Source organism: Melanostigma gelatinosum (genome assembly GCF_949748355.1).
Source record: "Melanostigma gelatinosum genome assembly, chromosome: 15".
NCBI classification, from domain to species: Eukaryota; Metazoa; Chordata; class Actinopteri; order Perciformes; family Zoarcidae; genus Melanostigma; species Melanostigma gelatinosum.
The window spans coordinates 10,169,921-10,193,541 of NC_136648.1; the positions used below are offsets into that span (position 1 = coordinate 10,169,921).

A 23,621-nucleotide genomic window follows, 5' to 3' on the forward strand; every position below is an offset into this window, starting at 1 on the left:
ATTCAAACATCAAAACTGAAGTGACAACGGGACTATCTTTGGCATGTGTGGTATGATATTAAGTAAGCACTGGTATGCGCCAGTAAACACACATCGCAATCCAAAACAAAGTTGCGCTGTGTGCAGGCTGGTCTAGGCCTCGGGTCAACACCATCTCAGCCATCTCGTATGAAGCATAATCATGTATAATATGACAAAAAAACACAAATAGTGCATGATATTTTGAATGTTAGAAGACCTAAATAAACACATCCATAACAGGCGTTTTCTCTTTGAACGTGGGGATACAAATGAGCTTTTCCATCGATATTTTTTTCATGTTTTCTCAAAGATTGTTTTTTTTTTTTTTTTGGAGAAGCAAAATGCTTCAAGGGAAATATATTTTTTTGGGTGAGAGTACAATTATTTAAGAGCAGCAGATTACAGTCCAAACGTGTTATGACGAACGCACGGCATAAAAAAGAGCTAAATCTCAGCGCGTCAGTGAAGATTAATGACTAACACGAGCCAGACTTAATGTAAAATAGCACTAGCCTGTAAGTCTGTAAGAAACGAGGCGCAACTTTAACTCACATGAAATGAAAATTTATTAAACAAACAAACAAATCCTTCAGAATACTTTCCAACAAATGAAGAATCTTTAAAATAGTATACGGCGATATACACGTTCCATTTTCTTACGTTTTATATTGGAACAATGGTTTGGACAATTAAGGCAATTCAATTTCGAAACACTTCTTTGGTGTTTGGTCCATAATATCCGGCTACATTTTTAGAAATAAATTACTATATGCAATTTACACGTCCATGAAAACTGACATATCCTTAACATATGACAGAAAGCCACAAAAGCAAAGAGAGACTTACGTGTTATTTGCAGTAACACTGTTCTTTAGAAAAACCAAGATAGTCTTTTCTGTTTGTTTTCTGTCTCACATTAGTCCATATGGTGTGGGCAGGTGAGAGGGGGGGAGGGGGCACGTTGGATTTTACTGGAAGAGTCCACACACCGTGAGGAAAAATTCGAGCCTATTTTTGGGGGGGGTCAGAACTTGCTGCAGTCATATACGAAAGCTCCCGATGTGCGATAGATGGGTTGGCTCGGTGGGAACGACATCTGACAGCTGTTATTCCCATTCACCGGTGAATTATTCAAGCCAATTCTTTGGGATTCAAACATCTCTCGGACTGAATGAAAGTTCTGCTGCTGCGTTGGGTACGCTGCGCCCAAGTGTCCCAGGTCTCCGGCCTGATTGAGGTACCATGAGGTCAGCCTCCCTTGGTGGGGGTGGTGGCCCTCCTGCACTGAGTTCAGATTACCGTGGGCCATGGAAGATGAGGTGGTAGTGACCGAGTAATCTGGCAACGTTTCGTCCACGGTGGTGCTCGGCGCCAAGTGGCTAGATCTGTCCCCGGCGTACAAACTCATGGCCTGCATGTTACAATGATAGGTTGCGTTGGAGGTAGTGGACATGGAGTTTTGGTTACACGGTGAACTATAGACGGATGTCTGATTTGGAGAATAGTTTAAGGACAAAGACGGTGCTATACCCGTCCTGGTGGACGCGGTCAGGCTGGGGGCGAGCTCAGTGGCACCTTGTGGAGACCCCCGGAGGGACGTCATGATGTTGTCTACGCTGAAGCCCTGCGTCGAGGCCTGGCCGTGGTGCTGGTGGTGCTCGGAGCTGTCCATGCCGATGGACCTATTGGAGGGGATGCTGTGAGGGCTCCCGCTGGACATGCTGCTGCTGTCCGGACTCTCGATTTTGGGCACGGTGCTCAAAGAGGGCGAGTCGGACTGCGGCGGCGTGACAGTCCCGTTCTCAGTCTTAATATCCTGGATCCTCACAGGGTTGGAGCCCTGCACCGGCTGCTCCTGCTCGCGGCCTTGCTGCCTCGGCGGCACGTCCTTCTGCAGCCGATCTTCTTTATCTTTCATCACGTCCTTCTTTTTGAACCGTCGCCTCCGTCTCAAGAAGCTCCCGTTTTCAAACATGTTGTACGAGTCCGGGTCCAGGGTCCAGTAGCTGCCCTTCCCGGGCTTTTTGTCATCACGGGGCACCTTGACGAAGCACTCGTTCAGCGACAGATTGTGCCTGATGCTGTTCTGCCAGCCCTGCTTGTTGTCTCTGTAAAATGGAAACCTCTCCATGATAAACTGGTAAATCCCATTCAGGGTCACCTTCTTGTCAGGCGAGTTTTGAATAGCCATGGTGATGAGCGCGATGTAGCTATAGGGGGGTTTGACCATATCCTTGGGCTGAGGCTGGGGGGTGTACGGTCCATACGCCCGGGCCATGCTGGCAGGGTATTGGTCATGGGCCGCATGAGAGTACATGTTCATAGGCGCTGGCATCCCCGTGTATCCCCCGCCGGCAGCGGCCCGGTAGTAGCTCGGGTCGCTGCTGATGTACGGCACGACGCCCAGGGAGTTGGGACTGGATACGGAGTAGCGAGCCTGCATGTCTTCACTTTGATCCGGCGAAAATAAAGCTCCAAAAATACACAGACGGAGAAGCTCCACTTCTCCCTCCTCTGAATGCTGAAGCGCTCAAATCACAGTTCCGCGCTGCTCACTTGAAAAAGCGCAACAAAAAAAAAAAAAGAGAGGAAAGTCTTCAATGCAACGTGCTGGATCTCAGCCGCGTCTAAGCCGTCCCCATCCCCGTGTCTCTACGAAACTCAAATTGAAAAAGTTCTGAACTTTGCACATCCGTCACCGCACAGGACTTTTTGCGCAGTTTCTTTCCTGCCAGTGGAGCTCCTCCCAGAAGACTGCGCGAGTCGTCCAATGGCAAGCGAGGCCGTGCAGGGAGCGCGAGGAAGCTCCTGGTCACACTCGGGGCTTTTAGAAGGAGAGGAGGTGTCGGTAACTCCCCAGCCCATCTGAATGCAGCCAAGACTTTCAGACGTACTGATGTACACGATCAGATCATGGAGTGCATATTCCCTCACACTTTGTTACAGAAAGACGTCCTCTATCAGACCTCTCGCGGTATTAAGAAAACATAAATCGACGAGTTGTCTTTCATATTAGAAATGTAAGATCTCATGAATCTAAATGTCATAGCATTACATTCATTTATATTTCTCCTCACAAAAAAAAAACACAATATGAAAGGCATGCAGATCATGTATGCTCTCTGATGGCGGTCCTCCCATGACATTACTCATGATTTCCTTTTTTTAAAGAAAATATAGTGACACCAGTAAACCAAATGGCGTCGTTTACGTCCAGTTGTGACGTCTTTAAAAATGCATTGAATTCGTTAAAAGACTCGACACCAGCAGCAGATCACTGGGAGATCAAAGCAGGTCAGAGCCTCGCATCGGTGGCAATGTGCGCTTGAGTGAGATCTCATTACAACGGGAATTAAAGGACGGTTTGGGCTAGAGGTGTGAGAGTTTATTCAAGACAAAAAGAGCAGCAAACCAAATGGGAAGAGCATGACACCTCGCGCGTGGGGCTTTTCATCAAAATGTTTGAATATGTGTTGGGATGTCGCAGGCCTACTGAGAATGTCACCAAATAAACAAAATACCTCTTCATTCTTCACACACATGTAACTCCATTCATTTTCAAAATTCCCTGGAGATTTATTGACGGAATGCTGCGTAATTAATAATAAAGCTGAGGTGTGAAATAAAAGAAGATTGCGATCAAAGATCGACACAAGCCGACCCACGAGGCCTCTGTATCGCCTGCTGTAAAGGCGACTGTGCATGAACTTGTTAATGGTCATTGTGAGGCAAAGTTACGGTCCTAATATCCACGTAATCCTCTGCAGGTCGTCTTAATTAAATGTCCGTGCAGTGGCCTGCTGCTCCGCCGGTTTCTCCTTACATGGACCCGGGCATGAACTTTTTCCACCGCCTCGAGCTGTTGACACAATTCACGACGGGCTTTTTATTTAATACCACGGCCTGCCCACCCAGTCCTCCTGAACGCTTTTTTTATTTCAGGTATCCACGACTGAAGCAGCGAAAAACACGATGGATGTCAGAATAATAAACAAAACAGGCAAAACATTTGATGGGATTTTGTAGCCGAACTGCAATATAACGCCATTATTTTCACAATACATGCTTTGATTTTAAAGTGACTAACGAGCTTGTTTTAATATCATGTGTTCTACAATTGAATTGGATCTAACGCCGTTTTATGTTTTTGTTTTGTTTTGGTGCATTTGTTCCTCTTAATCTTCGCCCATTGTAAAGTGTTTCTCTTCCTAAAACAAACGACAAGATCATAACAAATATCGAGAAAAAGAATACAATATAATTGTGTTATTAAAAGGAAGTCGATAGAGAAGCACAAATAAAATGATGTCGTTTTCTATACTAAAGCAGACGGATGTTGACATAAAAACAATTAACGTGATTAAGTCCAGAGAGAGCGCTGTTATTACTACTAAAGTTACTTCATAACTGTGATGTTGGCTCCCTCTAGTGTTCACAAAGGGGAAGGTAGAAATCGTTCATTGCCATCCATACATTGGCCTGCGCTGATTTGTGTTATTTATTTCAAACCATGATGAAGTCCCTTGTTTTATGGCCACCAACCATTTTACAAGACAATTGTCAAACCTACATTTCTGGAGAGAAATTACAAAGAAAAAAACAACATACTGTCAACTTTGCTCCAATTCAGTTGAAGAGTATCACTGAACCAGACCCATCTGTTTTCATTGATGTTGAAATATGTGCATTCTTCAATACTGCTGAGATTAATTTCACTCGTCAGCGATTACAGTGTGTGTGTGTGTGTGTGTGTGTGTGTGTGTGTGTGTGTGTGTGTGTGTGTGCGTGTGTGTGTGTGTGTGTGTGTGTGTGCGTGTGCGTGTGTGGCGTTACCATATGGAGCCTCTAGCAGGAGAGAGTATTAGAACATTAATAAGACGCTCCTGCCACCTCGTGGTGTATGTTTATATTACAGTCTGGATTCAGTTTAAGGGCCTCGTGACTTGACGGGACACAATGGGTCATTAATTAAGAAGGGAGTTCAGAGAAAACTATGACCTTGAATAGTAAGATGTACTACTCGGAACACTATGAGGTAGATACACACCTCAAACATAATGCTCACATGTGCACTTTAACCTGCTGTCAGTAAGTTGAACTGCGTATAGAGTTGCATTGCTGAAGCATTATTATAAGAACATTTTTATTGCAGACTTTTGTGTGTTTTTTACCCACAGGCCATTTTAGTATTCCTGTAGTTTACTACATGGGCACATATCTCTTCTCGGGTCATGGTGTGCAGATTTTGAAGAATACTTTGTATATGCGCTTTATCTTCCTGTAATGTAACACTTTTTTAACATATAGAACAACATATTCTAAATGGAAAGACAAATATTACTCTCCATGCAACAGTGAAAACAACTAAACAGCAGGTCTGACACGGCCCCGCCAGGATCCCTTTATCATTCTTTACAGAAACATCTGAAATGAAGTGGGTTATTGCACCACACAGGTCATGTGATGCACACATCCCTCAACCCATTTACAGTTGCAAACTTCTCTCCCCATCATCCTCTGGTAATTTTGGCTTATACTTCAAATATCATATCAATCTCATTTGGCTTTTCTCATATTTGTTTCCCCATGTCCATGAAGTTTTCCTTTTTTTTTCCACAAGGACATTATTTACATGAAGAATGGGACATACATTGAGAGCAGTGTTTTCTTAATGGGATGCTTTGTGTGACGGACACTAACTCTTTAGCACTAAACATGTGATATCAGTCCAGTAGTTAGAAGCAGAAGGCTTCATTGGTCACACAACATTGCTATTTGTTTCTTGGTTGAATGCTGACACAAAATATAATTTTTCAATACAAAATAAGAGCAAAACCCACAACTATCACATCTGTCGAAAGGCACTGACAGAGATATTCGAGCTGCAAATGTCTGCATGTGGAGTTTGGATGATAATGGTTATTAAGATGAGTTGTATCTTTCGATATTATGACGATGCATTGAATTACTTCCGTCTGCATGATGCAGTTTCAAAGTTAAAATTATTTTTGACACGTCTTTTGTTTTCTGCCTTTGGATACATTTTCTACAGATTCAGCCTGATCCTTTTTTTCTGCATGGTTGTACATATGTTGAAAATAATTAGTAAGAAGAATATCTCTCATGAACATGAAGATCATGGGGTAAAAATCCGAGCAGGATGGAGAAAGTACAACGCATAACCAGCCATTCGTACAGAGGGGGTTGGGTCAAACAATACAAGCTAGATATTTTGTCATTTTATGTTTTTAAGATAGAAACATTCGTTTGTAGCAGCAGCAATTTACAGAGTAAAATATAACATATGGAATGCACAATATCTACAGTACAATAAAATAACAGAGCAGATATTGAATTGAAGGAATAGATTAATAAAAAAAAAGTAAGCTAGAATAGAATAGAAAATAGAAATGCACAGTATATACCATGAATATAGTGGTATTAATTAAATACAATTAGCAACTAGTAAACTAAACTAAACAACCTGGACAGTAGAGACAGGATCACCAACAACAAGCAACAGCCGTGTAGCGTTGTAGTCATGTGAAGGACGACGATCTGGCCCGAGGTGTTTTATTATAAAGTCTAATGGCAGAGGGCAGGAATGTTTTTCTGAATCTGTCCTTGTGACAGCGGAGCTGGATCCGTCTGTTGGAGAAAGTGCTCCTCTGTCCCTGCAGGAGGTGGTGCAGAGGGTGGTCCGGGTTATCCAACATGGATAATAGTTTCTTCAGTGTCCTCCTCTCCACCACCTCTTCCAGATTGTCTTGTTTGCAGCCAATGATGGAGCCGGCCTTCTTAACTAGTTTGTTAAGTCTGTTGGTGTCTCCGGCTCCAATGCTGCTCCCCCAGCAGACTACGGAGAAGTACAGTGCACTGGCCACAACAGACCGATAGAACATCTCCAGCATCTTGCTGCACACGTTGAAGGACCGAAGTTTCCTCAAGAAGAAGAGTCGACTCATCCCCTTCTTGTACACAGCGTTGATGTTGGTCTTCCAGTTCAGTCTGCTGTCGATGGAGACACCCAGGTACTTGTACTCCTCCACCATGTCCACATCCTCTCCCAGAACTCTCAGCGGTTGTGGAACCGTCGGCCACCATCTCTCTGGTCTTGGCCATGTTCAGACGCAGTGATTTCTACCGGCCCACTCCACAAAGTCCTCCACTACTGCCCTGTACTCCTCCTCCTGTCCATCCCTTATACACCCGACCACTGCAGAGTCATCAGAGAACTTCTGCAGATGGCATGACACAGAGTTGTACTGGAAGTCAGTGGTGTACAAGGTGAACAGGAAGGGAGACAGAACAGTTCCCTGTGGGGCTCCAATATCACTGACCACCGTATCAGACAGCACGCGGCCCAGTTGGACAAACTGTGGTCTGCCTGTGAGGTAGTCAGTGATCCAGGAGACGGTGGATGCGTTCACTCCCACCACCCGCAGCTTCTCACTCAGCAGCACTGGTTGGATGGTGTTGAATGCACTGGAGAAATCAAAGAAAGTGATTCTCACAGAGCCACCGGATCCATCCAGGTGCGACTGAGCTCGCTGCAGCAGGTAGATGATGGCGTCGTCCACCCCCACACGAGGCTGGTATGCAAATTGCAGAGGGTCCAGTGAGGATTTCACCTGCGGCCGGGGGCGGGCCAAGACCAGCCTCTCCAGCACCTTCATCACATGGGATGTGAGGGCAACTGGTCGATAGTCATTGAGGCCAGATGTTGTCGTCTTCTTCGGTACAGGAACCAGGCACGATGTCTTCCACAGCACCGGGACTTCCTCCTGCTTCAGGCTCAGGTTGAAGAGGTGTTGAAGGACATTAGACAGCTGGATGGCGCAGGTCTTCATGACCCTGGGGCTGATGCCATCAGGTCCAGCAGCCTTGCCTTGGTGGAGTCTCTCCAGCTGTCTTCTCACCTGGCCAGTCGTCACAGAGAGGGGGGGGAGGGGGGTCATAGTGTTGGTGGTGGCAGAGCCCTTAGAAGTGGAGGGCTCTGAGTCCAAACCTATTGAAGTGACAGTTTAGCTCGTTGGCCCTCACCAGGGAGCCCCCTGGTTGTCTGCCTCCCACCTTGAAGCCGGTTATCTGCTTCATCCCTGACCACACCTCCTTCACGTTGTTCTGCTGGAGTTTGGCCTCTAGCTTCCTCCTGTAGGTGTCCTTGCACTCCCTGAGCTTCACCCTCAGGTCATGCTGGACTGTCCTGAGCTCCTCCCTGTCCCCAGACCTGAAAGCTGCCTTCTTCTTGTTAAGAAGAACTTCCAGGTCACTGGTAATCCAAGGCTTATTGTTGGGAAAGCAGCGTACAGTCAGGGATGGAATGGCGGTCTGTTCGCAGAATTTAATGTATTCAGTGATACAGTCAGTCATGCTGTTGAGGTTTGTTGGTGGCTCTCCGTTACAAACAGGAAGAAAAGCCACGAGAAAGTTGACAAAAAGTTACAGTCCGTTGTCTGACCGTAAGAACCAAACGTTAAGGAAAAATAAAAAGTAGAGGCGAAAGAGTGAAAAAAGACTAAAAATGAAAACACACAGTGGGGAGCTGCTGCAACAGGCAGCCGCTGACACGGTGCCATCTTAGATCAAGTATCAAGTACAACTCAATGAAGTGTTGTCTCACCATAAAAGCCACATGTTCTACTTCTTACAGTTCCCAGAAGTCTATCACGCAAATGTTAATTTCACGACAGACACTGTATTCAGTGCTTAATTCATGACACATCTGAGATATTCGCTCACTTAAACTAACTTCCAAAGTATTACAAACAAATGCAGCAAGCTAAAAGCTCTGAAAGTTGATCGTAAAAGTGATGCAGTCAGTGTAACAATTTATCAATTTTGATTTACTGTTTTGGTGTATGTATTTCAATAAATATACCATTGAGCTAAAATGTATCATTAATTCTCTTCAGCACCATGGACAGCAGAGACATGAAGCAGCTCTTATTCTTTTAATATCACAACAACTGTGTGTGCATTTGCTCTTAAAAGCTGGTTATGGGAAATGACACATGTCATTCTAATCTGTGCAGCATTGTTCAACATGAATTACATTATTGCTGTGGTTATGTCTCTCAGACCGGGACTCAATATTAGACTTATGAAATTACCAGATTTGGGGTTCAAAACACAGCTTTGCATCTGATGTTTGATGTCATGCTGCCTAATGAAAAGCATGTGATATATTCTGAACAAATAGTGTGTAATGGATTTGCATGTGTGTGTGTGTGTGTGTGTGTGTGTGTGTGTGTGTGTGTGTGTGTGTGTGTGTGTGTGTGTGTGTGTGTTAGCCTAATAACCATTTTCTTTATACTGAAAGCATATTTGTGTGCAAACATTCTTTGACGATGAAATGTCGACTTCTTTGATCAGATTAAGCTGAAGATTTGGCAATCCAGCCAGAACTGGATTCATCAAGTCAAACTGTAAGCTGTCGACTGACTGTTCTGCATAACGCTTTCATTTCGTTAGCAGAATGAAGATATGCAAACGCATTTTTCCATAATGTATGATTGAAATATAATTTGAGCGCTTCAACTTTCTATCACCAGGAGGTGGCGGTAGAGCCACGTGGAAACCAACAGGACGCAACAAGGAGGATGGGGTTTTAGCTCAGTAACCAGGTCAGAGTTGTATATAAAATGTGCCTTTTGCCTTCTTCCTTTCTCTTTAGTAATTCATCTAACAATAATCATTACGTAATGACAACATAGGCAGGCTTCTTGAGACGTACATTACATTTGAATTATTCTCCGCGTGTGAACTGAATCAAAGGATTACTTTCTCATCAATGGTTTCAATCTCGTCTTTTCATTACAAAAATGTATGATGAGTGTTAATAAAAACTACACCTTATCCTGGTTCATATAATGAACTGATGATAACCACGTGATGGTGCTCAATAGGGACAGTGCCTCTGAAGACGACCTGTTGATTTTTCTGAAAGCAAAATTAAATAAAATGACCATGAAGGTAATCAAATAACTAAATCAAGCCCAACCCTGAGGGTCAATTGAAATCGCTCACAACTGCACCCTTTATTTATAAGTTGGTTATATAATAATAACAATACTAATAGACAAGGACAGAACTGCAGTTCCGAGAAAAAAGAAAAACGTATAAAAAAAACTTTTATTGCTAAAAACACTTCCAAATGATCCTTAAAAAATAAATCTCTTGAATGGCCTGCTGCAAAGAAATCAGCAACATTCTCAGCAACTTCAGGAACACAAAATGAAGTGCATGAATAAAGAATAATTCAGGTACGTATACGTATTTTTTCTTCAGTAAAACTGTTGATATTGCTTCTTCATAATGTGTAAAGCTTAGTTACGTGAGTGGCAAAACAAGTCCTCGCATCATAACCATTAAGATATGAAACAGTTAAAAAAAAGTCAAACTTTACTGGCATAAAATTGCCATTTTCAACAAAGGTCGCCAAAATATTCTGTTAAAATAATTCCACCCGGGGGGTTACATTTAACAGAAAGGTTCTAGGCAGTTCTGTCTTATAGTTGTCATGTCACATGACACATGGCTTTACGTCCTGATAGACACTTTGGTGGTGGTGGTGATGGAGCTGGTGATAGTACGATCCGCCGGTGCTCGGGTGGAGGGAAGAGATTCCGTTTAGGTTCAAAACGAAGTCCTTCCTGTCACACACAGGAGCTGAGTGGCTGGAGTATCGAGACAGTCCTACTGAAAAACACAACACGGCACACATGAGGTCAAAGCATTTCCTTTTTCGAAATTGTATAATTTGGAATATTGTTATTCAAACGGCTCTGAGTTTGTATTATGTGCCCTGCTGAAATGTGTTGGTATGCTACCTTTCTATTAGGGTTCCGCTTATATCGTTGTAGGTTCTATAATGGCTTTATTTATGATTACAAATAATTTACTAAGGCTATAGATCATTTATAAGATAATTTATAGGAGCAATAAGCAATATAAGCAATTTTCTTTGGTAGCAAAAAATATTGTGGCTAATGTTTATCCTTATTTCTCAATAATGCAAATGTTTCATTATTAGACGATTGTGAACTTCTTATTTCTAATAATAATGTAGTCTGCGGGTATAGATTTGTTGTTTGTTTTCAGTGATCAAGTCATATTCCGTTTCAAAAGCTGATTGGTGGTTGAAAATAATGTTTTGCACAAAAGGGCAGACCTTCCACATTAACTACAAATATAAAGCGCGTATCATTTTGTGGAAGATCTTTAACAGCCAGATAGATGTCTCACAACATGGCGCCCTAACATTAGTTATTACAGTTATTAGTTATTTGTAGCTTTTGATGGATGACTTTCCCATCTGAAGATCAATAAAGGCTTATCTTATATCAGTTACACACGAACATTTGTAATGGAAAGTGGTTCCACTGTTTGTTGTTGTGTGCATCAAATGACAATGAACATGAACAAAGTAAGACTTGAAGCAAAAATAGGCAATAAAACAACAAGTTCTCTTAATTTAAATATCCTGATTATTATTCTGCTGTGGCTCAGTTTAAATGCCTGAATGTAGCTGCACTGAAATGAATAACAGTTATTATTTTCATATTTATTGATGATAATTAGTTTGTGACAGCGTGTTTGATGTCGTGTTCGTTGTACATCTTCATCATAAACTCGTCCTTTTCATTGCGTTATTCTGCATGTTTGTATTGGCCTTTAGTGAAAGAAAGCCTGAGTGAGAATGCAATGGAATAGTAAAACATTTCAATCGAATAGGCTACATGGGCACAGTCAATTGTGCACATTGAAACTGAAAAAGCAAAGGTATAAATTGTGCAACGTTACAATCTGATGAATTAATTAGTTAAAGCTCGTCAGGGTATTTTTCTAGCTTTACTTCCTGCATTTCCATAACGGTTCGCCTGGGTCACAAACGGAATCGCTATATATATATCGATCACTTTATCCAATACAACTTCATTTAATAAAAAATGCATTTTGAAAGTCAAAGCTCTATAGATTTGTTAATAATTATACTGTTCAATGTATGTGATAGCTGAAAGTCTTGAGACTTTTACGCAAAGTTTAGTTCATAACTCATCACTGTAGTTTAAGGTAACCATGAACTTTGACGCAATTGCTTACGGATCGTCGTGGTGGACATGTCAGGAATCAGAAATCGTTTATAGCTGCAGCGCCATACCTGAGATCTCTGAGGAATCTCGTGCATTGTGGTGCAGATAGCCTTGATCCAGAGAGTAAGATGACATCCCCGTATGCAGAGCAGAAGAAGTGGGACTGCTTGTTGCCAGCGACTGCTGTTTGATGTATGAAGATACACCAGGTGAACTCCAGTGTGAGGCTGCATTTGCATAAGGAGACTGACAGTCCAAAGTGCCTACCATCGCTGGGGAGGACTGCAGGGGGCTGCTGCTGCTGTCTGGGCAATAGTCCGCATTAGAGGCCACCTGACACGCGGCCATGTGCGATGACCCGGAGCCTGATGACATATGTGAGACGTGATGTCCTCCTCCGAGGCCCTCGAAGCCAGCTGGCACTGTGTTTCCCATCAGGTCTATGTTGTAGCTGTTATGGCACGCTAGTGAGCCTGAAGGTGGTTGGAAATCAAAGTTTTGCGGCAGCATGGACGCACCAAACCCGATGCCATTCATCATCCTGTACATCGGCTTCATAGCTTGGCATTTCCTACGGAACCCCCGAGGTCTGCGACGAAATGAGCCCTCCTCGAACATGAACTCACTACTCGGGTCGATGGTCCAGTAGTGCCCTTTGCCAGGTCTGCCGAGACCCTTAGGCAGCTTTATAAAACACTCATTCAGAGACAGGTTGTGTCTGACGGAGTTTTTCCATCCCTGGTATGATCCCCTGAAGAAAGGAAAGTGGGCCTGCAGGAACTGATAGATTTCACTCAAAGTTAGCCTTTTTGTCGGTGAACTTTGAATTGCCATGACGATGAGGGCGATATATGAGTAAGGAGGCTTTTCAGGACGCCTCAAGCCGGAGTTTCCCTTTTTCCATTTGGGTGATGCATTGCGCGCGCTCTCCATCACTGGCTGTGCGCTCAGCAGAGCTGCATTCGGAGCAGCGGCCGCTGGGCTGGAGCGAGGATTAGATGGATCCAAATGTTGCTTTGGGGTCTCGGTCGTCATGGTTGCGCCTCTTTTTTTGAATCTCTTCCCTGTTGGGACTCGAAAACAGTTGAGCAACTAACGTTTCTTATATAAAAAAAAAAGGCTGATGACTAAAAGGTCAGTGTCCCTTGGCGATGCTCTGCGCGTTTATAGCCGTGCCAATCAAGAAACATCATCCGCTGTTCCTCCTTTCTCTCTCTGTCCATGGCTGGCAATAATCCCGCAAGAGAGGGGAAATATATCTCCTCGACTTTCCTTGCGCATATCCAACCGGCCAAACACAACCCGACCACCTATCAATTCTTAAATCTCTCTCTGCCTATCTATCCCCCCAAATCCCTCCAAGAAATCGCCAGGAACTACTCCCTCCCCATCTGGCCAGGATCCAGACTAGGAGCCGGACGCGGCGCAGTGGAGTAAGACAAATCTCCTCCCACGACTCACTTTCCAAAACACCTCTGACTGTATTTGTCAGGCACATATTCGGCACGATAATCTGACAAACCAGCTGATGTATAAGCGAAACTATTTGGACAAATTATTTATTTTGTCCTCGTGTACCTTTGAACAAGTACGATGGCTGATGGTGTTTTATTTTATTTGGGTATATGAGAGAAATAGTCCTGCAGTGTTCATTTGTTTGGGATCTCTTCAAGGTTAGACTCTGACATGAGAGGAATCATGCTTTTTCCATCAGAGCGTGCCAATTTACCACACACAGCGCACAGGTGTCAGTTTACCTCCTTGAGCCTGTTTTACATCCCTGGAGAAATGAATTGATCAGAAACTCTGAAGTTGAAAGGAACAATTCAGATCATTTCCTATTCATGGTTATTGTGAAACCTTTAGAAATGTATTTTTGATACTTAGAGTTGTGGAAATGTATATGCGTCATTACAGAGCAAGTCACCAGTATAATAAGGTCGTTTTATAAATTCACACACCAGCACAACACAATCTACCCAGAATATCAGCATCAAGCCTGCTGCCCCGCTGAGTCCAGGATGCACGCGCTATAGTCTAAAAGGAAATTTACTTTCTAGCCTTAGAAGAATAGGCCTACTTGGAAGACATGTCTTCCTATTGTGGATTCCAGTTGAGGTCGCTCAGGATGCACCATTTGTACAAACCCTTTCCTGCGCATGTGTGGTGACTGAGGCGACAGCTATTTGCAGCGCCAGACAGAAAACATAGATACTGGATGCCCCTTTCCGGCATGCAGCGAACTTCATGAACACTGAAAAAGAAACACTTGTGAAGCAATTTCTTTTTGCATCGGAAATCAGACAAAAAACGATTAGGACACTAATAATAAGATAATAAGATATTACGATTACTTTATTTCATTTCATTTTATTATATTATCATCATCATTATTGTTGTGGTTTGTTTGTTATTATTATTATGCACCGTTACTGGCTGTTCTTCCGAAGCAATTCAGGAGAAATCTCACCTTTTCATACAAAATATTGTATATGTACAACATAATAGGCTGGAAAGGCCAGCACGCTTGAGGCTTTTACATCAGGAGGCCAGTGTATATATCAGGCCCTTAGTACTTACAACCAATCCTTATAGAGCTCTGTAAGAATGTTGCAAGGTGGAGTCACGAGCACATGACCTCAAAACTATTGTAACAGATGTAGATGTCTCATGTGTCTGTCCATTTGTCTCAACAAGAACCAATGACGATACGTTTTAATTTCACAACATCAGAAAACGCAGACCATCGTTAGATTTTTATTTCGTCCGTTTTTGAAAGACAGAGACACAAAAACAGTCAAAGTGCATATTTTTTAACACGTTTTCCAAACAACGTTAATGGTCAGTTCAGGAACATTTTCAACAAATAATTGTGTGTCAAATATCAAATCGTATAATGCTTTAAGAGGTACAAAAATAAGAGTAACACCTTGCCACCACAATAAAGTCCAAAACATGTTAAATTCTCGTCTGTGTCCATCGTCAGTGAACAATGATCGTTTTTAATCATCAAATCAAATGAAATAGGCGTTTGACACAGGCGCAGCATAGGAGTCCACATAGCAGGCTGGCTTGAAGTATGGAAATGAGGCAGGTGCATTTAAATGAGCCATCATTATTTCAGTGTAGCGCGGCCAGGTGAAGGCAGGGTGGAGTGGTACATCTTCTTTGTTTGAGTCCCTCTTGAACGGCTTGCTGAGGATGCTGTCTATCGCAAATGAACTAGTAAACTTGACACATGAAGCCGTGTTGGTGGCGGATGCAGACCGCTGAATGCTCTGCGGCTCCTCTGTGAGTTCGGACACCTTTGGCTCCCTGCTGAACTTTTTATCGATGCGTTTTCTTCTGCGCCTGAACACTCCGTCAGCAAAGGTGTACTCGCTGTGAGGGTTGAGTATCCAGTAATTGTCCTTTCCCCAAGGTCTGGACGGGTCCCGCAGCACTTTGAGAAAGCAGTCATTCAGGGACAAGTTGTGCCGAACCGAGTTCCTCCAGCCGGTGTAGCTGCCTCTGAAGAACGGAAACCTTTTCATCAGGTAGTCGTTTATTTCCGCCAAAGTCAGACGTCCAGAGGTGGAGTCCCGGATAGCCATGGCGATGAGAGCGATGTAGGAAAACGGGGGTTTGGGTCTCCGTGTGTACGGCTTGGACTTGGTGCTGGTGCATGGAGTAACAGGTGGAGGGCTGGACGCCACGCAGTCCCCATCCGACCCCAGCTCCTCCTCAGCAGAAAGAGGAGAGCGCGCACTCCCATCTGCATCACTAGACATCTGTAAATGCTTCATGCCATAGTGGCTTCCACACAACACCTCTAACTTCATGTTATTTGAAGAATTGTCCTCTTTGTATTAAACCTTTCTAATATGCTGTCCGCGTAAAGTCCGGATATTGTGTGCGTCAAGAAGCGCAGTGCTTTGAAGTGAATCCAGTGAAGCCCTGTGTAGCTGTCATACCTGCCACAGCACTGGAGCCAGTCTCACCTTCTGCGCGAGCAGCTGTTTATATGCGGCTCACCTCAGGCCAACCCAAGAGGGCGGAGTTAAATTATTTCAAAACATCTTCACACTGCGAGCATGATAGTCTGTAAGATCATAATACAAGTTTCATCATGAGCCTCTCATATAATATGTAGCAATGATGATGTCCACTGAAAACACGATTCAGCGCTTTATTATTTCTTTCTCAACCTGTGAAATGGGATCCGTCAGACACATTGGGACTATTTCACCTGAGACAACCAGGTGGCGTATGTTGCCTTTGTATTTACAGGTGTGGTGCCTGCAGGTAGAATTTCAGGCAACACTAGTATGATCTGTCCTTTCGATGAAATTCTTTGCATCCTAATTAAACTCAAACCGAGTGATATTTAAACAAATCTGTGAGAAAAGATGCTCCATGTGCCTGAAGGTTGTAGACACATCAAAGAATTCCACTTAAGTGCCCTTCAGATGTTTAACGGGCCACATAGAAACCATTGTTACTGTATTTATCTCTCCTAAAACAAACAGCTGGTCTGGTCCCTCCTGTTGCTCAGTGCCAAGATGGATTAGGGAATTACTTATTGTGATTTATTTTCTTTAGGGATGAACCGCCTTGAGGTCTTGGATGGAACAGGGGCTGTCACTTGTGATGTGATTCCAAGGAGACAACAAGGCCGACAGGTGAACAGACACATTGAATAGATTGTATATCATGCCTCTGATAGCTAATGTCAGTCTTTCATTATCATTCACTGCCGCTCCACACCCCAGATACCTTCTCCTCACACTCACTCCCTCAGTCATGTTGAACTCGACAACCTGTATAATTGGTGATATTAATTACTGTGTCACTGGGTTCATTGGTTGTGCTGCAACACTGTCACCAAATTGTTAAATGGAAAAATAATAACCTCATACATCAACTGGAAACCAATGTTGACATCACACCAACGAATATGGTGTTACTGGGACGAGTGGTTTAGCTTTTGTTGATGCAAACTGTATGTGTCAAGCTGTTATATTTCACAGGCTGCACATGTTTGTGCTGTCTGTGACTCCCAATCCAGGGTGAAGTCACTATTTTGAAACGTGGCATTTGAAAGATGGATTCCTGTAAGCTAACCACACAATGACAAGAGCTCAAATACCTCGTGTTCATTCTGGTCACTGCGTGTAGCAGCCTGTGAGGCCGTAGTGTGTCTGTGTGCTCTTGAATGCATCAGGATCTACTTAATAACAGCTGTGCAGGTGGAACCACAGAGCATTACGTGCAACTCATATGCTGCCAAAGGCCCCCTTTCTAATAAGGCACCTTTTTACAAAAGGAGTTATGGCTATTGGCTTCATGAGAAGTTTTTTTATAATTTACGAATGTAACTTATTTCTAGAAAGGAGACGCAAATATTATAGATCATAAACCTTTTTATTAACATTTTATTAACACTTACAGCTGATGCTTATTAATTATTTCTCTCATTAACATTGTTATCTACTGAATTTATGGTTTATTAGAAAGGGAGAAACCCATTAATTAATGGATCACCAACATTTATAAATGTTAATATAAAAACAAACTATAACAATCATGCAGTTTTGGCAACCAAAAATGGGTTCTTATCTATAACACATTAGTAAATAATGTATTAATCATTAAACAACTTACAAGCCCTTTGTAATACAGTGGTAGTTGTTTCATGATTTTATTTCCCTTTTTGTCACGAGTATCTTTTTACAACAAACACCGTGAATCAGAATCTGGCTTTCCTTACGACAAACATACTATAGAGGCTACACAAGTACTGCATACAAGGATATTTATGGAAGCTCATAAGCTTGTCACGCATATTAATCTGTCACATTTTCCTCAGACAATGACTCACTGCTATTAATCATTTAAACTAGAGGTTCTTTTCGTATTAATCATTCTCTGACTCTTTGTCAAGACCATGTGGTGATTTACGAGTGCATTAGGTAACAGTGTGGTGGCATTCTGCAGACACTGGATCAGATAACGCCTTTCAGTTTTCAATAACTCAGTTTTAAAGCACACACCTGTAAGCCATGACAATTGAAAACTTTCAAAGTACAGTATGAACAACGTCGTAATTAAATAATGACATTAAACTCTGAGCAGCACTCTGTCCATTAACGCTTCATATTTCTTGTCACATTTGAACTGATCGACACATTTCAGATGCCAATGTCAATTAGGGTGCCGTGTCCTGCCGCTGCAGCTCTGACTCTGATGTGTTGATGTGTTGGAATGAGGAACACTGTGAAGCCCGTAGTCAGACATCACATCAGGGACTAACACCCTTATTGTTGCTGATTCATTCGGGGATTCGTTGGCACAGTGCTCAGTTCATAAACATTTAAGAATCACAAACTGATGCCAACAGAATCACTTGCATGGACAGAGTCGTGAATACAAAGCACGACTGCAGACACACATGCAGCAGACAACTCACTTACAGTTCAATGTCTGTAGTGCACAACATATTGGATCCTGCAGTTGTTGATTATTCCACATTTTTGAAAGCTCAACAGGACTTTGATTTCTGGAAGGTGATCGGGCCCAGCCTAGCTCATGTCCATGTGTTCTAATACGTTCCCTCTGTCTCAGATGTTTGTGAAGGGAAATTGTTTTCCAGTCATTTGTTGGCAGGCACGAGAAAGGAGTAAATCTTCTTAGTTGACAACGGGTGGTAAGACTATGATGCACTGTATGAGATGAGACAGTGAAGAGGAAGCCTTCAAAACACACGCAATATATTTAGCTTTCCGTGTGTACAGTCTGTTGAGGATATACAAGTCTCCAATAATAAGTTCATGTAAATAAAACAGAGCTGAGTGACCGATTATGACCCTTTTTCTAGTGTCTGAGAAAAATATCCAAACAGTGATGTAAACTGTTGCAGCAGATTTCACAAAATGTCTAAAAATAACCCTGTAAAGATGTCTCTCTCTCTCTCTCTCTCTCTCTCTCTCTCTCTCTCTCTCTCTCTCTCTCGCTCTCTCTCTCTCTCTCTCTCTCTCTCTCTCTCTCTACAAACACAAAGCTTTTGCGTGCGAGGCAGCAGATCATTTCAGATGTTTTACAAAGGATTATGTTGCTGAGAGCATGAAGACCACTGAGTGGCTTCAGAGTCTGGGAAGTATTCAAAGGTTCAAAACAGAAACTGTATTTCATGTTGATTCCAGGCATTCCTTCATGCTATTTGTGGCTGCTGTGTGTTTATTATCATTGTACAATACATCCCACCTCAAAATATTCCATGAGCCACTAATTACATTATTTTGACAGCTCTCTTTTGAAGCTATGGTCTCAGTATTTGACTGGAGCATGATGGTTTTGCACAAACATGTGCGTGTTCTTTAGTCATCATCAGTTTGTTTCTTGGTGTATACTTGGCTCCACATGTTTCTTCATGTATATCTGGTCCCGCCCTTTAAATGCACACTTTCACCTGTAAGTACCTATTGTATGTAAGACTCTGTCGTAACTTCTTTACACTTTATTACGCTTAAATATAGGTGATGTGTGAGACACAAATTTAAAGATGACAGCTAACAAAGTTCAAGTTCTCTCATGTCTCTTGATGTAAGAAGTAGCAATAGAAAAAGGAATGCAAACAGGCCCCTGCCTGTTGCTGGTTTGGGAAGTTTCTATTTTGGTCTTGTCACTTCGTTAAAACGAATGATCTGCCAAGTTAACGGGATGAACAAGCAAGAGATGTTATCTACAGAAGGATGGAAATGTACTTTATCCTGCATTTTCCTTGTCACTTCCTCATCACTACAGAAACCAGATTCATACTGTCAAAGACTCATGATAAGAAATATGTTTCTCTGGTAGAACACAGTTATATTTTCTGTCTATAGTTGTGCAATTAACTCTCATTTATCAAATAATATGCACACGTTTTCTTTTTCATTCAGTTTCATGCAGCATGTATTTTCCTGCTCTATCGCTCTATACTTTTCATCTCGTCTTACTGTCAATGATTCATCTTTTTCATATGGTCTATATTGCAATCAGCCACGTTACCCAGCTTCTCCATTCTTAAATACACTGCTTTGTGTAAATAAATACACTGTAGTTTTATTTATACCAGCTATATATTAGTGAAATAATGTCATCAGTCAAAAGCAGGGACAAACTGATGTTGAGAGTAAAAAATCAGGCTAACTAGACCGGTACACTTGGGAAAAAAAATAATAAGTAAAGATGAAAAAGTTAGAAAACTGCCTGATGCAGTTCCTATTCTGTTTACATATTTGCATTATTTCAGTTAAAACCGTTACAGGCACCCTGGCAGTAGGTTTGGGAGGCCAGGGTGCTGTTCGTTGTTTGGCGTTCTTCATGCAAGCCATCTGTGTGAATACACCGACTTGCCCCTCTCTCGTGTTTAGACGAAAAAAGGGGGAATGGGAGTAAGCACTGCCGAAGACACGGCAGCGAGGGTGGGGTTGAGATATAGGGATGTGGTTTATGGGGAAGAAATGGGGAAACAGTTTCCACACTGAATGGGCGTATAACGTCAAACAGCGTGAGTGATGACAGTGAATATATGAATAGAAAAGGGGTCGATCTTCTCTATTTATTCTAGGAGTTCTGGGTGCTGAGGTCCGTGTTGAGGCCCAGCGTGTAAGTAAGATCGAGTAAGCTGTTGCCGACAAGCAGCAGGGCTACAAAACTCTTAACATCATCACACTATATAATAGAGAGAAGGGCCGGATAAATATCTTCATCTGAGGTTAGTACTCTTCTCAGAACTTGGGATCAAAACTGAAATGAGAACAATTTGACAGAAATGATTCCCGACTTTTTCCCTAGAATGCATTGTTTTCGTTTAAAAGGCACCAAACTCCAAACATATGCCTAACATTCAACTACATTCAACACTTTTTGCAGTGTCAGTGCAACATTTTGCTGTGGGAATTAGAAATACTACCCACAGCTTTTTTTTTCATTAGCTGTAGCACATTTATTCCCCCATGTCACAGTTTAGAGAGACTGTAACCCAGAGAGAAATATCAAATGAAATCCGTGTGATGATATATATATGTACACATGTACATGTTTGCACCCCTCTCAACAACGGCAAGATTCTTTAACGTCACCATGCAATCACATTGGTAAATTATTTGAATTGTTTTGTTTTGTTTTGTATCCATGAACTGACATACATGTACATAAATCAGTAAACCGAGAACTTCTATATCATTTAATAGCCAGTCAATGATGAGCTATCATGTTTCATTTTAAAGGTGTGCTGTTACATATTATTGTGTGTACTAGAGGTTCATCATCACCTGCAAATAACCCTAGTCTGTCTTCAGTCTCGATATATTTCTGTTGCCATCTCTTTCCGTAACCAAAGCCTCAGAACACGACACCACAAAAATAAAATAAAGCTGTAAACAAGCTAAAGGCAAGTTCTCTCTTTTCTTCCTGTGTATAACTTATGTTGCAATGGCAATGGGCAAATTCCGTCAAATTCAATCACATGAAATAAAGAGGTTCATAAAGGAAGCTTGAGCCATATGCAAGGTAACACGGTGGATCTTTTAACCCCGAGTGAGTGCCTTGTGTAAACTGAAAGAGGATATTATATATTTATGAATTATGTTCATACTAATTAAATTGCATTTCTTTGACATTAGTTTGCTCCACACCCCTGTGTTGTTAAAGACATCACCGGATCTTTTCGGCATTTTCTGGGATCCAGTATAAAGTTGAACCGTTGTTAAACTCTTGAAACTGCTGAACAATTTGCTCTCGCTTCCCTCTCTGATCAGGGTGCCATATATCCAGCTACCCAGAGTAAATAATGTAACAAATCTGAAGCAGACAGTGTAAACATTGTGACATGTTCTCAAGGCTCTCTGGCAAACTACAAAGAGGGGAAAGAGGTTCGCCTGATGTGATGTGATAGAAACTCCATTATCTCTTGAGTGGAGCGAAAGAAAGTCTGGTTTTGAATGTGGACTGTGATCCCAGTAGCTTTAATGTTGCTTTTGAGTGGGTTTCTTTTCCTTGTTACACGCAAGTTCATATTCTAGCACGACTACTTACCAGAAATCACAGTCTCGTGAGGCCATACTCTGCTGCCCTGTGCCTAAACATTTAAGGCTGCTTTCGTAATCGACATGTGGGATCTCGATGGAAGTTCTTATACCATCAACATTTTAATCACACAATTTAAAATCTCTGTTTTTCATGTTTTTCACACTGACCACTTCAGCGGTCTCAGTGTAACATTATCTCAAGCTTATAGTGACACAAAACCTGGATTGGGATATTTTAAAATCATGTTACAGAATTTGTAAATTATTCATTCAATCATTGAATGTGCATACAAACCAAAAGGTCCTGACACTTTGTGTGTATCAGCCAAAATTGCTATTTACACCTTTAAAAACAGAATTGACAAACGTTTTGGCCTCGCCAGCCCCAACTGTGCTCAACTTGTTTGCCTGCCTTCAGGCCTCCGGGCCTCATTCGTGCAGCACGGAAGAATAATCTGTGTGATGAAATCCCCTTCAGGTAAAATATGCTGAGATAATATCACTGTTACTACGGCTGCAGGACCTGTTTGGGTTATTTTCAAATGAGAGAAAAGAAGACGGGGGAAAAAAATGCTCTCAGCGATGACAACAAAGGGCCCTGCGTGCAAATGAAAGGAGGAACTCCCTTTTAGGAGAGCGCCTGTAAAAGGTTGGCTTTGCACGAAAGCAACACAGGTTTACCAGCACACACCTTATTTACACCTACTCAGATCAAAGTCAATCAGAGGGCAAATGCTACCTTGTCAAGAAGATTTAATGTGCTGTGGCACAATAATCATAATGTTTTTCTTCCCATTTATTTTAGTGTTTGGTTGCCATATATTTGTTGCTTTTGTTACAAGGGTTGTCTTTCCTAATTTGATTGCCTTGGTTCTATAAAACATCCCGAGGCAAGGTAGTTGTTAAAAACATTTACTCTCAAAGATTAAGCTACACCAGTAACTCCACTCCAGAATGTGTTCGTTCTCGTGTACAACAGCAGGCCTTTGTCTGTGATCACAGCATGGTTTTGTAATCCATGTTCCACAACGACAAAAGTACATTTTGAATGTAAATGATTGAGGCTGTTTACATCTTTTGTGCTTAAAGCGAAATAAAAGCAACGTCTGTTTCTCGTGTAGTCTTCGCTGGATTCCATAAACAGATCTCCCTGGTGGTCTGAGTGTGTGTGTGTGTGTGTGTGTGTGTGTGTGTGTGTGTGTGTGTGTGTGTGTGTGTGTGTGTGTGTGTGTGTGTGTGTGTGTGTGTGTGTGTGTGTGTGTGTGTGTGTGTGTGTGGATTTGTCCCTGCATGTGTTTGTGTCTTTCTTTGCGAATGGTGGTTGTAGCATGTGTGTGTTTAGGAGGCAAGAAAGACAGAAAACCAGCGTTCGCGTAGAGGAAAGCCAAGCTCTTATGGATGGCGACGCTGCTCAGCAGAGCCAAATGCAGTCTGACAGCTGAGTTTAATGATA

The 23,621-nt window shown here is 42.3% G+C and overlaps 3 protein-coding genes across 3 annotated transcripts; all 3 read right to left on the reverse strand.

Moving 5' to 3' along the window:
* Positions 1 to 659: 659 nt before the first annotated feature.
* LOC306789602 (forkhead box C1-A) lies at positions 660 to 2,574 on the reverse strand. Its single transcript, XM_079285620.1, has one exon. The coding sequence runs from the start codon at positions 2,462 to 2,464 to the stop codon at positions 1,046 to 1,048; it is 1,419 nt and encodes a 472-aa protein (XP_079141746.1). The 5' UTR covers positions 2,465 to 2,574; the 3' UTR covers positions 660 to 1,045.
* A 7,972-nt stretch (positions 2,575 to 10,546) lies between these two features.
* On the reverse strand, positions 10,547 to 13,151 carry LOC306789182 (forkhead box protein F2-like; the record flags this gene model as incomplete). The annotated part of the gene is made up of 2 exons (XM_079285002.1): positions 10,547 to 10,722; positions 12,185 to 13,151. 2 exons carry the CDS (start codon positions 13,149 to 13,151, stop codon positions 10,547 to 10,549), a joined length of 1,143 nt encoding a protein of 380 aa, XP_079141128.1.
* Positions 13,152 to 14,963: 1,812 nt separating this feature from the next.
* On the reverse strand, positions 14,964 to 16,057 carry LOC306788697 (forkhead box protein Q1-like). The gene has a single exon (XM_079284302.1). The coding sequence runs from the start codon at positions 15,935 to 15,937 to the stop codon at positions 15,131 to 15,133; it is 807 nt and encodes a 268-aa protein (XP_079140428.1). The 5' UTR covers positions 15,938 to 16,057; the 3' UTR covers positions 14,964 to 15,130.
* Positions 16,058 to 23,621: the final 7,564 nt, after the last annotated feature.

Excerpts from the sequence above, each read along its gene's own strand:
- LOC306788697 (XM_079284302.1), bottom strand. The coding sequence starts at position 15,937 with ATGAAGTTAGAGGTGTTGTGTGGAAGCCACTATGGCATGAAGCATTTA.
- LOC306789602 (XM_079285620.1), bottom strand. The coding sequence starts at position 2,464 with ATGCAGGCTCGCTACTCCGTATCCAGTCCCAACTCCCTGGGCGTCGTG.